The sequence below is a fragment of the Felis catus genome, chromosome B2, assembly GCF_018350175.1.
Source record: "Felis catus isolate Fca126 chromosome B2, F.catus_Fca126_mat1.0, whole genome shotgun sequence".
Classification (NCBI taxonomy): Eukaryota; Metazoa; Chordata; class Mammalia; order Carnivora; family Felidae; genus Felis; species Felis catus.
The window spans coordinates 55845827-55860287 of NC_058372.1; the positions used below are offsets into that span (position 1 = coordinate 55845827).

General features: G+C 37.2%; 1 protein-coding gene across 16 annotated transcripts in view; it reads right to left on the bottom strand.

Moving 5' to 3' along the window:
* The window catches only part of KHDRBS2 (KH RNA binding domain containing, signal transduction associated 2), a 610124-nt gene that overhangs the window by 214276 nt on the left and 381387 nt on the right, over positions 1 to 14461 (bottom strand). For all 16 annotated transcript variants that reach the window (XM_045057696.1, XM_045057693.1, XM_045057697.1 and 13 more), the window contains exons 5-6: positions 11760 to 11887; positions 5885 to 6083 (exon numbers count right to left, since the gene is read on the bottom strand). In XM_045057696.1, the coding sequence (XP_044913631.1) occupies positions 5885 to 6083; positions 11760 to 11887 (327 nt within the window). The remainder of the gene's footprint in view (positions 1 to 5884; positions 6084 to 11759; positions 11888 to 14461) is intronic.

Genomic DNA, 14461 nt, shown 5'->3' on the forward strand with positions numbered 1-14461 from the left:
CTCCCTCCTATCTCAATCTTGCCCCTCATACAAGCGTACCTTTGAGCCCTGACTGGCTTTTCCTATTTCTCTCACATTCACTTGTCACAAACCCTATTATTTCCATTTTCAGTGTTATATTTGACCTTGATACTTTTAATCCCATTTCTGTGCTTCCATAATTCAAGGCCACATCTCAGGAAGTCTCACTGCAGTTGATTCCCTAAATCATCTCTCCTTTCTTCACTCTGTTCTCCAATCCACCCTAATAATTGAGAATTATAAAACTGCAAATTATGAACAATTGAGGATCATAAAATTCCCCCAAATCTTTGTTTAATCTCCTGCTGAAAAACCGTCAGGTGGTTGTTAATGACAGTCAGTAAAGTTAGAACCTCAGCCTTTAAGGTCATCTGTAATCCTATATTAAGTTCACTGCTATCTTAAATGAATCCTATTTCCCCAAATTGTTCTCCTAGCTTCTTACAATTTCCTTTGAAAGGTCCCTCTTCTTGGCCTTCCCCCTTAGCATTCCTTTTTGCAGGGAGCTTCCTACCCCCTCTCTCTACTTTTCAAAGTTATACTTACTTTTCTTGGTTTGCTCTTGCTGTCTTCCTTGCCTTCTTAGAGGTTTTCTAAAACACCCGTTGCCATGGTGATAATTCTCTTTACTGGAAGCAGGTGTAGTCTCTATTTGACACTTAAAATATGCTGTGTTTTACTTTCATTCATTTAATATTTATATAAAATATGTATATGTACGTGAGTGTGCATAGATATAACTTCTTTCCAACGATATCATAAATAGGTTCAATTCAATTGCTAATACTCAGCACTTAGAACTGCAAAGATAAAATAAATGTAAGAAACTCTCTCAGCCTTTAGGATGTTTAAGTTATGGGCGAGAAGATAAGAGCAAAACTTACTTCTAATAGAAGGTAGAGTAAGATTAGAGCCTAAAGCAATTACATATTCTATGTTAATTGTTAGACTAATTCTTTGTCTCTCCCACTAGATGGCATGCTTTTTGAGAGCAGAGGTAGTGTCTCTTTAACCACAGTTTGTGTATGTCCAGCACCTAGCTTCTGGAGGTACTGAGTTCTCCATAGTTGGAGGTGTTCCTGTAGAGGCTGGTAGATGTCCTAAATATTGCTGAGGGGATTCAAGCCCAGACTAGTGGTCTGGATGGGAGGTGTGAAGAACAAATGGTCTGTGTACGTGCATGTGAGTTCTCTGTGAAGCAAGTACTGTGTAAGATATCTTATGATGACAAAGATACAGAGGTTTGGAGACAGAAAATTGAATGCAAGTCTTAATTCCTCACCTACTAAAATCACTCATCGATAACTGGTTGTTGTGTTATCATGAAATTAAGTTAATTAAAATAGTGACTGGAACCTAGTAGGCATTCAAAAGTTTATGTTTCGGTTTACTCGCTCTTAACATATTATCCACTGATACAGATGATCAACTTCATATTTTGTTATGTGGGAGATTTTTTGAACTCTACTTTTCAATTCTGCAAATCTATTTTGATCATGATGATGGATCTGTAAAATTTAAATGTACTTCTTAGTAGAAGGTCAGCGCAAAGAAACTTTAAAATATTTAAAGTCTGGATTAGGATGTATAACAATTAAACCAAAATTCACATTTTTTTTAAGACTCTGCTAACACTAATGATGGTTTTAAACAGCAATCTCATTTACTGTAAGCTGTTGCTTGTCAGGCAGGCTGCAAGGAGTGGATTTGATTACCTATATCCATTCTGTGTGGTCAGAAATGTAATGCTGGGACCCAGCAGGGAAGAAAGAGAAGTCTGAGGAGTGAATTGGCTCACAGTGTCATTTATAATAAAGGGAACCTTTTCTAGAAATTTTATCTGAAAGTTAAGAACTCCTTTGAGATTTTCACCATCAACTCAGCATGGTGCTATTATTTTGTTACGGAAACACTTAAACTTTTGTTTTTCTTACCCCTTACAGAGGAATCAATAGTTTAAAATTAGAGCAGAGAATAGCAGCTCTTGAGTGTTAATCTGAGCTTGGTCTGAGACTTCAGAGATGCTGACAGCAGCTTATCAGCCATGTATTAAACTCTGTACATAATCATTGAATTGTTTACAGGGGAAAAATTAAAATATGACATATGACAGCTTTTTATAAAACATGGCATAAAAGGGCATTTAAAGAACAGTTATCTACTTTTGCCTGTTATCAAGAGAATGTTATCATAGATATATTTTGGGAAATCTGCCAAGTTCAAAATATATTCTCCTTCTCTGGTAACTAGTGTCTCCCCATATTATCATCCTTGGGGCTGGGCCCCCAATAACCATGCTCATATTGTGTGAACTTGACCTTTACTCTTCCCTTGCACTGCTGGTTGGTAAGTAGTAGATCCCAGACTTAACATCCAGAAACCGTCCCTAGTCATGGCTGACTGACTAGTGTTGGACACCTGACAAGGAGTGGGTGAGTATGACTCCCTCACCTGGGGATCTAGACTGGGACTGAGAGACAGACAGCCAGTCAGTGTCTGTAGGTGACGAGAACTGGACACAAATGTGGCAGCCCTGGGGTGGACATACGTTGATCAAGAGAAGCCAAAAATCCAGTAGATTGTAGACTAAAGTGAATGGAAACATATATGCAGATAACAGAGATGAGATAGGAAAAGAGATTCTTGACAATTTTCTAGTTCCTCATTCTAGAACTTTCTTAAGGCCTGATGGTATTGCTATTACTGGACTTCATGACTCTCTATTCATATAACACCCCACCCCCCCACCTCTGCTGTGGATTTTTAGTTCATTCACTTAACAAGTACTTATTTCATACATACTATGTCTCAGGAAAGAGATAGCAGAATCAAGACAGGGCTCTGTGTTTTCTGATCTGTGGGTTTGTTTACAGGGTAGAATGTATTTTTCTGTTTCCAATTTGCACGTTTAAGATTGTCTAAAATTTTCAATATTGACACCTCCTACTGTATAAAAGATACTTTAGATGAGCACAATTCCCCTTTCCAGTAGAAAGGAAAACCCAAATTGACAGGAAATCCAAGCCTCAGTGTTTATAAATTTTGCACAGCTAGTGACATGACAAGAATGCAAACCTCCGGCTGCTGCTGTATGTTTCAAAAGTCAGGTCCTGTCCCCCCAGCAACACAGCTGACTTTCCCGCAGGCCAGACTTTCCGCTTCCCTCCCCAGTACTCCTCATCTCAATAAAGGACATCTGGATTCAACCCACTTGCTCAGCTCAAGGTTCAGTTTAACCTGCGCTTCACAGAAACGTTGCAAAAATACCTTTTACTTTCTTTTCTCACACATTACATCTATTTTATCATCCAAAACCTAACAGATCATTTTCCCAGTGCTCTCACACTCTGATATCTCTTCTCATCCCCTCCAAGCCATCATTTTGCCAGTGGAGGACACTGCAATGAGTCACTCAGCAGTCTCTGTTTCTATTACTGGCCCACTCCTACCCCATATTCTGTTTTCCATGATGTCAACAGAGCCTCTTAAAACATAAATCTGATCATGGCACTGTCCTGCCCAAAACTCCAAAAGCCTCATCTACTTGAGCTCATCTACGACCTCTGCCTCACACATTCTGCTCTAGCTTTAATGTTCTGTTTGCTGCTGGCCCCCAAATGTTCCAGGCAGGTCCCATTTCAGGGCACTTGTGCTTGCTGTTTCCTTTACCAGGGATGCCCTTTATGGAGGCATCCTCTCTGCCTGGACCCTTGCTCCATTAGGCATTTGTTCAAGTCTTTATGGCAGAGAGACCTTCCATAACAGCCCATGCTACTGTAGTGTCCTCCATCCACCTCTCTCCAGAGCACTTATCTCTACCTGGCATTACTTCATTCATTTGTTGATATATGTTTGTTTTCTGTCTCCCCTCACTAAAACGCAAACTTTATGAAAGCAGATATTCGGTCTGTTTTGTTCACAGCTACATCTCCAGGACCTTGAGAACAGTGCCTGAAATAAGACTGAGGCTCAGTAAATGATTGAGTGAATGAATAAAAGGGACTAGATACCTTAGAATCTAAATAAAAAATTCAGATAGTATGGCTTTACATATTTTCTTTTACTTACTCTAAAAACCACCCTCTCCTATTCAGTATATAACCCTTTCACTCATGTTTCTATAAACTCTTCATGCTTTTGTAGCTTACTCTTATTTGGCCTGCATTCCAGTGATCTATCCAACTATAAATTGGAAGGCATGTGAAAGGCTACCGGGTGTTAGTAGCTACACAAAAGCTTACAATGTTTTGCCAGTCTTCTTCTCTTTCACAGTGCCCTCCATGCCCTGTAACTTCTCTGATTAATAACAATGTTGACCACTACGACCTGAAAAGGTTTTCTCTCTCTTTTAATTTTTGAAATAGAGATCTGACTGCTTAAGCTTCTGTTTGGAAGACACAAGTACCATGGTAACAAAACAATGCACATAAAAATGGCAGAGATAGAAGGTTTCTGAGAGGTTTAAAAAAATTCCATCATCCCATTGTGGATTTTTAATTCATTCATTTAACAAGTACTTATTTCATACATATTCATACTTATTTCATACTTATTTCTCAGGAAAGAGATGGCAAAATCAAGACCTGGCTCTGTGTTTCCTAATTTGTGGTCATATTTACAGGGTAGAATATATTTTGTTTCCAATTTTGTAATTTTCAGATTAAGTTTTTCAATATTGATGCCTGATATTGATATCTAACTTTTTTTTGGTATCAAAAGGTACTTTAGATGAACACATTTCTCCTTTGCCAGTAGAAATGGATTTCTAAACATAACTTTTCTTCCCTCTTGCAAATATTAGTCAGTGTTTCATACTAAGCAGTAACGTCATTCCTAAACACTAACATACTCTCAGCACTAATACATTCTTAGTGATACCTATCAATCATGTTCACTATATTTTGGATTAAGTTTTACTTGGGTATTAACCACTTCATTGAACATTTATGTGTTTTGAGTGCCCCACATGTGACAGTAACTGTCCTTGAAGAGTTTATGCTTAATAAGTAACCATTTACAGAGGACATTTAAGAAGACAGCATGTGTGTGGGTGGCTGGATAAAATAATACCCTAGACCAGGGATGAGCATGCTGGAAAGGTTAAAGACAAAATGAATCTGTTTCATAAGATGACGATTGGCTTGTATCAATTCACTTTAACATTTACAGTGGATTTACTATGGTTACACAAGTGAATAGGAAACTGTGCCTTTTTATAATTTTCACAGTATTCTAGTCACAGGGACTAGAATACAATGTGACCAGTGGAATATTAACAACCTGGATGAAAGATCAAAGGGTGTATCAAGTGACAGAGTGCTTGGGAAGCGAGGGGACTGCTTACAGACACTACATGTCCTCTGTTCATTCTATATTTTTTGAATTCTTCATATCTGCCAATTCCATATGTTTCATATGGTGAAAGACAGAGCAAGGATATTTAAGTGAAAGACAAATCACATGGTCTTACATTATTACCACAGTTTATAATACAATAATAGTCAAATACTGCCGAGTGAGTTTTATGCTAGTCTTTAACATGTTCCAGAAGCTTCTGAATATTCGGACATTTTACATTATATTCATAATTATTTCCCTTTTGAGATTGATCTTCTAAAGATAGGGAAATTCTTAAAATGCAAGCTACTTAACTGGTACAAACAATCATGGTCCCTGTAAAATAAAAGCTTTTCTTAAAAAAGCTCTTGTTTAAATGCACTGATTAACTTCTGATGCAAATGACGTTTGCCTTCTGCAGCAAACATCATCTGCTATATTCATGGTATATGAATGTCTTTGAGGGTTAGCTTGTTACCCAATGAATTGAGATCTTCCTAACAATGGGTTTCTCGAGGGTACTTACATATTCTTCATAAGCCTCATGGGCTGGAGGAGGGGGTGCCCTGTATCCCGGCACTGCCGGTGCTCCGCGGGCTCGTGGAGTAGGGACACCTCTTGCTACAGGAGGCACTGGAAGAGCTCCACGAGTCACAGTAGTCCCTCGAGGGGTGAGGACACCCCGTCCAGGTGGGGGGGGAGGAGGAATGGCGCCCCCACGGCCCCTAGGAGGAACAGGTCATGTACAGATGAGAATCCAGTGATGAGAGAGACGGAAACAGACTAAAACAGACTACACTGATGGAAAGAAAACCAAATTTATTTCTGTATGCATGTGCGTGTGTGTGTGTGTGATTGAGACTCTTGAGGATGTAAAGCATTTGACGTCTATAGTAGAATAAATTTTGTAAATACTACCTATGACTTACTTATAATGAAAATCGTATCAAATACTTTACTATAGAAAACCAACCAACCAACCAACCAAACAACCAAACACAAACCAACACACTCTCATTTTATTCCAGATTTGCCAAGAAGACCCAAATCAGAGTTTCTGGTAACATGTAAGTATCCTCTGCCTTTTAAAAGTTCACCTTATGCCACTTTGCTTTTACAAAAGACTGACTTTAGCACTTGTTTTCGCTAACTGAAAGATCTCAGAAGGGGATTTCTGCTTTTATGAAAAAGGCGAAAAACAAAAATAGAGTTTAGTATTTGTTTTTTAGCGAGCCATTATAGGGCCAGTGCGCACCCCAAGCAGCGAGAGTGGAGCCACCAAGCTCCTTCCCCTGGTACTACACTCAGCATCTTACCATCAACCTGCCAGGGCTTTGAACTGTGTGAGCGTCTGTGCTTTATCTCCATTTACTTTGTGCATCCATTAGCAAGATGTATCCTAAGGTATCAGAAAAGCCTGAGGTCATTTTTTGAGGGGTCTGAGAGCACTCAAAAATTTTTCATATAAATTAATGGCAATTGCTTCTTTGCTTTATTCCATTTCAGCTTATGAAATATTTCATAGGAATATTCTACTTTTGGATAGCAGGGGAAACCTGTACGGCTCACTGGAGCATCTATGAGACTGAGCTGCTAAATGTCAATGTCTCCTCCATGTTGGAGGTTATTGACAGTGAGTGCAACGTTGTAACTTACAACGAAAAAATCTGTGTGAGCTTTCATACTTTAATAAGTGGAACTCTAAGCATGGTGATATCATTCTGTTTATTATAGTAGCTTAAGCTTAAGGTCACTGAAATCGGAACTCATTGTCACTGATTTGTCATCATGCATACAACCCCCTGAACTGGTATAGTCACTAATATAATTTATTTTCCTATGGTAACTACGGTGTTAGTGAAATACATTAGGATTCTGCAATAAAAGAATAGACTGAATGCTCTGTACTACAGTGCTTGACACAAAAGTAACTTGTATTAAAAGCCTAAGATCAAATGGTTGCAGCCAACTTTTATGGTTTTCCAAGGCCTTTGGAAAGGTTGAGTGTTTGAAGTCTTTGGGCAAAAGCGTGGTTATTTCACTTTTTATTATGTCTGAAAGGCTGGCCTCCAGAAAGCACTGCTTTCAGCAGGAACACTAAAGCTTTGGGAAAAATGATGATCATTGGGATGTCAACAATCACACTGCTTGGCTGTACCCACAGATGGGGGATGTAGGTTAGGCTTTCTGCTATGAATAGCAGTCAGCTGGCTCTTTCTTGCTTGCAGAAAATGAGCTTTTGTGCCTGAACAGTAAGAATGCTGGTAAAGCTTTTAAACGTTTTAAATAGATTATAGAGCTGATGAATAGAGAAATTATCAGAGAACTTATTGTAAGTCTAATGTATAGAGAATGCTCTCCTAGATTGGGGAAGGTGAAATACAAAAGACCCAGAAGGCCCAGTGCCCACTTCAAACACAACAATAGCTGAGAACACAATATACTATATTATCATCATAATATAAAACACATCTATGAAAAATGATGTAAAGACCAATTTTACCTTCACTGGGCCTCCAAGGGTCTGTTTCCTCAGCAGCGTGAGCATACATCCAGGTTTGCCCAGAATAATTCTGATATACAACTGTTGTCCTAGCTTCCTGTTTAGTTTAGCATTTTAACATTCTCAAAAGTGTCCAGGTGTGGGTAGTAAATGATTTTCACAAGTCTTATTTTAATGAATAATCACAAGGAAGGACTGTAACTCCCCGGGTTTAAGGTGGATTTTTTTTTTTCTAGTGGGTAAAATCAGATCTCTCAATCTGTAACAACTGTTCCTGCTTTAAAATTATATGATGCTCACATCAAATCTAATTTCTCATCCTATTCCTCCATCAGTTGTGTCCCAGACACAGCCCTAGAAAACCTGTTTCCTGAATCTGACTCATCACCTCCGTACACTATGTTCTTTCCCTGGAATTTTAATCTCATATCTCTTTTCTCCAATTCAGCTGAAGTTTCACATCATCTATTTTAGGATACTGTCCCCGGCTGAGTCTACACTACAGTATTCTTCATTTTTCTGACTTCTCAAAAGTTTTCCGTCCTCAATACTCCACCTCCTGCTCATTCCAGAACTGAATGCAATCTAGTTATTGCTTCCCCACTTTGCTGAAAATACTCTTTCTGAGATTACCAGTAACTTTTCACTGGTAACAAATCCACTGGATTCATTTACAGTCCCCATTTCACTGAACTTGTTATATTTATCACTGTGGATTGCTATTTGGAAAATGCCCTCTTTGGACCCTTGCATTCTCTAAGGCTAATGACGACTGTTACCTGTTTCCTTCCTAACACATGCCATATCCTGGATTATATGCCTTATATCAGAGGTTCCTTAACTTGTCTGCATTTCAGGATTTACCTGAAGACCTTCAAAAAATTCCAAATTCCAGACCACACCCCAGGCCAATTAAATCACAACCTCTAATGGCAGGAAGCCCTTGGTGATTCCAGTATGTAGACCAATTTGGGAACCACTGCCCTATATGTATCATCTAATTCAAAAATCTTGACAAGGTTGTCATGTAGACATTTCTAAGAAACTTTGAAGGTGGAGTAACAAGTCACAGAAAGTACAAGTCACCTGCTCAAGGTCCTACTAGATCCATAGATCTTGGATAATTATAGGAATAACTATAGTCTTTGTTTAACTTGGTCCCTCACCAAATCTTATTTGATGTCATTAATCTCTAACTAAGCTAGATGTCAAAGAGTTATCCTTGTGTGGGTCACTCTTTCTTCCCCAACATCTAATACAGTACTAATTCCTATAAATTCTTATCTCTAATCTAGCCCTGTATCTCTATACAAGGGCTGTGCATTTCTGTCTTGGATAATGGACTTGTCTCCTCACTGGCTTCCTTGCCATAAATCAGGGTCTTTATGTCTGTCTCTCTTTGATTGCTCTACTTCTCTATCACTCACAGTAATGACTGAGCAGTCTTTCTTAGAAACAAATATGATTATTCCTTTCTTCAACAAACTCCATTAGTTCTCTGTATTCTCATTAATTAATGAACAAAAGCCTTCAAAATCTGCCCCTAATGTTTTATTTTCCACAGTTTGCTCTCAATATATAGTGATGAAGTGCATCAGAGATGTCAAATATCTTAATTCTTCAAATATGTACTATGAATTATTATATAGATGTAATGCTTTGTTCTCTGGTATGCATAATGATTGGAGGATTAGGTAGTTTACATAGATACATTTGCTGCAATGTAAATCGTTTTAATTAAACAAATTATTATAGAAGTTTTCAAATACCCCAGGCACCATTCTTTTTTAATATAAATATAACTGAATAACTTAATAAAGTCATAATTTCATAAGTATGTACAAATTAGCATCCATTAACTCATGTTTTCAAGAACTTTCTAATCAATATGATTTTCTGTTTTGTAAAACTGTTTCCTTATTCTTTTTTTTAACTGTAGATACATTCCATCATGTGGTTTGAAATAAAAGACAACAGAGTTCTGGTCCATTTACTTTCATTAATGTTAATACATTAATGATATCAATATTACACTGAAGTGAGGTTTAAATTCCAACATTAATTTTATCTTTTTTTTCCCCATAATACATATGTAGTATTAGATTTGTATGATATATATGGGATATTAAAAACCAAAAATGTTCAAGGAAATTTTTCTTCTAACATTTAAAAATCGGGACCACAAAGCACTATTCTTTATTAAATCATTAAAGAGACTAATATGTTAGAATAAAGCTTTACTGAAATTGAAATCTTATAGGGTCCACTCAAATATGCAAATATAATATTACATTAAAGAACTTCAATAAAACAAAATCTAATAATATGAAGATTTTATAATCTTAAAAAGCAGGTTAATGCATTATTTTTAAAAGATGGTCCCAATTTCAAAGAAAGAGAATAGAAAAAAACTTGTCCCCTCTGTAGATTTTCTAAATATTTATTAGTTTACATCATGTAAAACTACAAAATTTGCTATTTTTGGAATCACAAAAGTGACAGCTATGTTATTTAAAGCAGATGATTTAATCAACTTAAGATTACCTGCAATGATGTCATTTCACAACCCATCATGCTGAGGTTAGAAATGTACAAGGTTTTATAAATGACTTATTCCATAAAAGTACGTCCACAAAAAAGTATGTCACATTAAATTTTAGCAATGAAAAATGTTCTTTATCAGCATCAGAGAGCTCTTTTTTTCATTTTTAGAGATAAAAATGTAATAATAAGCTCTCACAGATTTTCAGAAGTTTTTCCTTTAGTCAAATGTAAATTTCAGAATTGCCGACATTTACCTTTAAATAGTTACTGCCTTGATATATTTTTTTTGGAAATTTATCATTTTTAATTTTTTCCCCCGATTCACTGTAAAATGGAGGCATTTATGACTTAAATGTTAAAACAGTGGTTTTTTTGACACTGGAGGTCAACAATAATTAGGACATAATTTACTAAATAAATTGAATAAGCAAAGTATCCTAAAATCTCATAAGATGATTTCTATGCAATGTAAAAATTAATATTCTAGACCTATGTCTTTTAGAGATTTGAAGGCCAACTATAATCAGGTAAAGAGAATGAATTACACAGTCTGTGCATGAAGGCTATTAGTATGTTTTGCTTTACCTCTTTGCAAACCAATGCTTTCTATTGAAAGCTTGACTAATTCAGAATCGTACAAAACAAACTCTGAGGCAGAAAGATGCCAAATTTTTGGAAAGTGAATATTAAGTAAAATCTTCTCTGTTGACCAAGGACATTGCAAAGTCAAACGTAACTGAATTTTAAATACTCTTACCATCAGCCATATAAGAAGTGTGCTCTGGCTTTCTAGACTGGTGGTATAAGTATTATCTACCTGTCTATCTAAATGTCTGTCTATCTATCATCACCTATGTCTCTACCTATCCAGAAGGACTATCAATTCAAGGGCCACTCAACGCACAGACCAATGTATAGCTTTCTCTTCCTGCAAGGTCATCCTGGTTGAAAAAGACAAAAAATTGTATCATCTGCATGCCCTAATCCTGGAGACAGAACCACAAAGAAGAAAGTCTCAGGTTTGCGCCTCTGATTTTCTTAGGATAGCTGGTTAGAGTTCTACTTGTGAATTCTAGAGTCAGACTGCTTGTGTAACCTCGGGCATATTCTTAACACCTTTCTGTACCTCAATTTCTCACCTGTGAATAATACTTAACCCTGCATGGAAGATTTGATGAGTTAACTTAGGAAAGTTCCTATGTGTTATATAAGCATTCACTGTCCTTGCTTTTGTTGTGGTGGTTGTTGTTGATGATGTTGTTTATTCCTAGCTATGATCATGGCACAGAGCAGATCAGTAAAGGCTTGCCATCCTTGATTACAGTTAATTTATTTCAAGTAAGAGCTAATGTACCTTGAAGGGGTTGTGGGGGCTATTCTGATCCCTCTGCCTCTAATACCTCTGCCACGACCAGAGTCCTCTGAGCCATTTAAGTAAGATAATTCACGTAGCTGTTCCTGACGAATTTCATCATTGTAGTCCTAGGGAAACAAAAACAAAAAACATGACCTGATCAGTTAAAATGGGGCATGGGGATCTTAGACCTGAACAAACACAGTATGAAAGGACATTTTTCATCTATTTTCTGGAGCCTTGTCTATGAAAATCTGAAATGATGTAAAAGTGTATATACTTTAAATTCCTATTTTTATAGAGAGAAATGGGAAGTTGCTTCTTTTATCAAGGAAATACTCAGCAGGAAATCAGATGAAATGTGCTGGGATATCACTTGATGTGTTAACCAGAAAAGGAAAGACAGCAATATAGAATGAAATCTTGGAATGTACCACAGTTATGATTAACATAAAGATTACTGAAAAACAACTCTACTGGGGTGATATGTGTAAATTGCGAATGACTGCATGACATTCAAATAGCTCCTGGTGCATAAACCAAAAAGGTGCAATCTCAAGGCCCGAGGTAGACACTGTGTTAAAATCATAAAGAAGTGCAAATAATATAGCACAGTTTCAGAAAACTGAGAAGCTGTGCAATCCAACAAGCTTGATGGACAATATTTAAAAGTAAGGAATTTTCTACATGTTCTATCTAGCATTGGGCTGATAGAAAGATAGCCATAGCAAAAGGCAAATTTCGCAGTGATAACCAGAGATTTAGCAAAGTCGAAGGGATTACCTTTATCTTTCGTCAGTGTGGAAATTTATCAGTCATTTCAATGGGACCAAAGAATGGATGTGAGGCACTAAAGATGAATACTCTTTAAAGACAAATATCAGTCTTACCTGTTTCTCCTTTTATTCACACACACACACACACACACACACACACACACACACACACACACCTGCTTGAATAGTACAAAACTGAATAATTGGTTATTTTTACCAAGTGGCTAATCTGATTAAATTCTTTTTCAGCAAACATATGTTTAAGTGAAATCAATCTGCTGAATTTTCTAGTGCTGGAGAGGTGACTAGAAGTGGACACTAGAAATATTTGTGAAGGGCAGGCTGACAGAAATCATGTTGGAAGTCTAGCTGTGGACCCAAAAAACAAGTGTATCGTTTCACCAAATGTTGCCAGTTTACCTCTGCATATATACGTTAACAGTAATATTACATGAAAACTGTGCTACTCACCCACACACCTCTGTTTAGAAAAAGGCAGGGATGCATTCAACCTATAAGGATTTCTAATGTACAACTTTATGTCATGCTCCAAAAACTGCCTTGATTACAAGAAAAGTACTAGTCACTCCAAAGCATACATTTTCTGATTTTTAACATGATGCTTTCACATTCATCCTCTTCAGCACCTCATCAGGGGCTGAACACAGCTGGCTGACAGAAGAACTATACCGTAGAAAATTACAGTTTCTAAGAAGTCACATATATTCAATTTATACCTCTTAATTTTCACATTCAAGTAACCACCAAACGGAAGAATATACATGTCCGTTATTTTATTAGGATCAGGGAGTGTGATGAATTGCCACTTCTGAGTGAGCTGACCAGCCATTAAATTCCGTAATTAAAATGAAAAATTAATTCCATAATTTTCCCACATAATATTCCTAATTTGCAAGAGAATCTTTGTGTGATTTCTTATCTGAGGAAAACCCATGAATTCTCAGGGTCTTTAAAAATTGTAAAAAGAGAGATCATTATTGAAAACAATGAAACTTAAAAATTTAGAAGTTTTAGGGGTGCCTGGGTGGCTCAGTTGGTTAAGCGTCCGACTTCGGCTCAGGTCATGATCTCACGGTCCGTGAGTTCGAACCCCGCATCGGGCTCTGTGCTGACAGTTCAGAGCCTGGAGCCTGCTTCAGATTCTGTGTCTCCCTCTCTCTCTGACCCTCTCCCGTTCATGCTCTGCTTCTGTCTCAAAAATAAATAAACATTAAAAAAAATTAAAAACAAATAAAAATTTAGAAATTTTAGATGAATTCAATTTATGTAAAAATTTACTTTTATGCCAGAATCAGAAAATGTAATAATGTGGATGTGGTCTTATTCGTTGTGTAATCTTAAAGAAGAGGAAGATGAGGCTGAGAAGAAAATAGGGAAGAAAGAGGAGGAACTTATTCAGAGAGCAGGAAAGAATAATTCCCAGTTTGGTCAGGCCTCCCTGAATGCATACCTTGGATAGGTTGAATCACACTGACTCTGGAATTATCCATGTGATTTGCCTTAGTCAATTGAACAAGAAATGTAACAAAAGCAAAGACTTGAAAAGCCCTTCCATACTGGAGCTTGTCCTTTCTTGTCACTGGAGACTTATGCTACCAGGTGAAGAAGCCAGGCTGGCTTCCTGGATAATGAGAGACCATGTGGAGAGAGGCTCCAGTCACCCCTTCCTTCCCACCATCCCATCTGTTATCCCAAACATAAGAGTGAGGTCATCCTAGGCCATCCAATATGAGTCAAGTTGATGAAGACCATAAAAAAAAATCACTTAATTACCCCTGGAACTGGTAGAAATAAATAATAAAGTGGTGCTTTAAGCCAGCACTGTGGTCGTTTGTTTTGTGCAAAAGCTAACAAACAGAAAGGGGACTGCTCAGCATGGAACACGAGAGACCAAAGTCAGAGGGG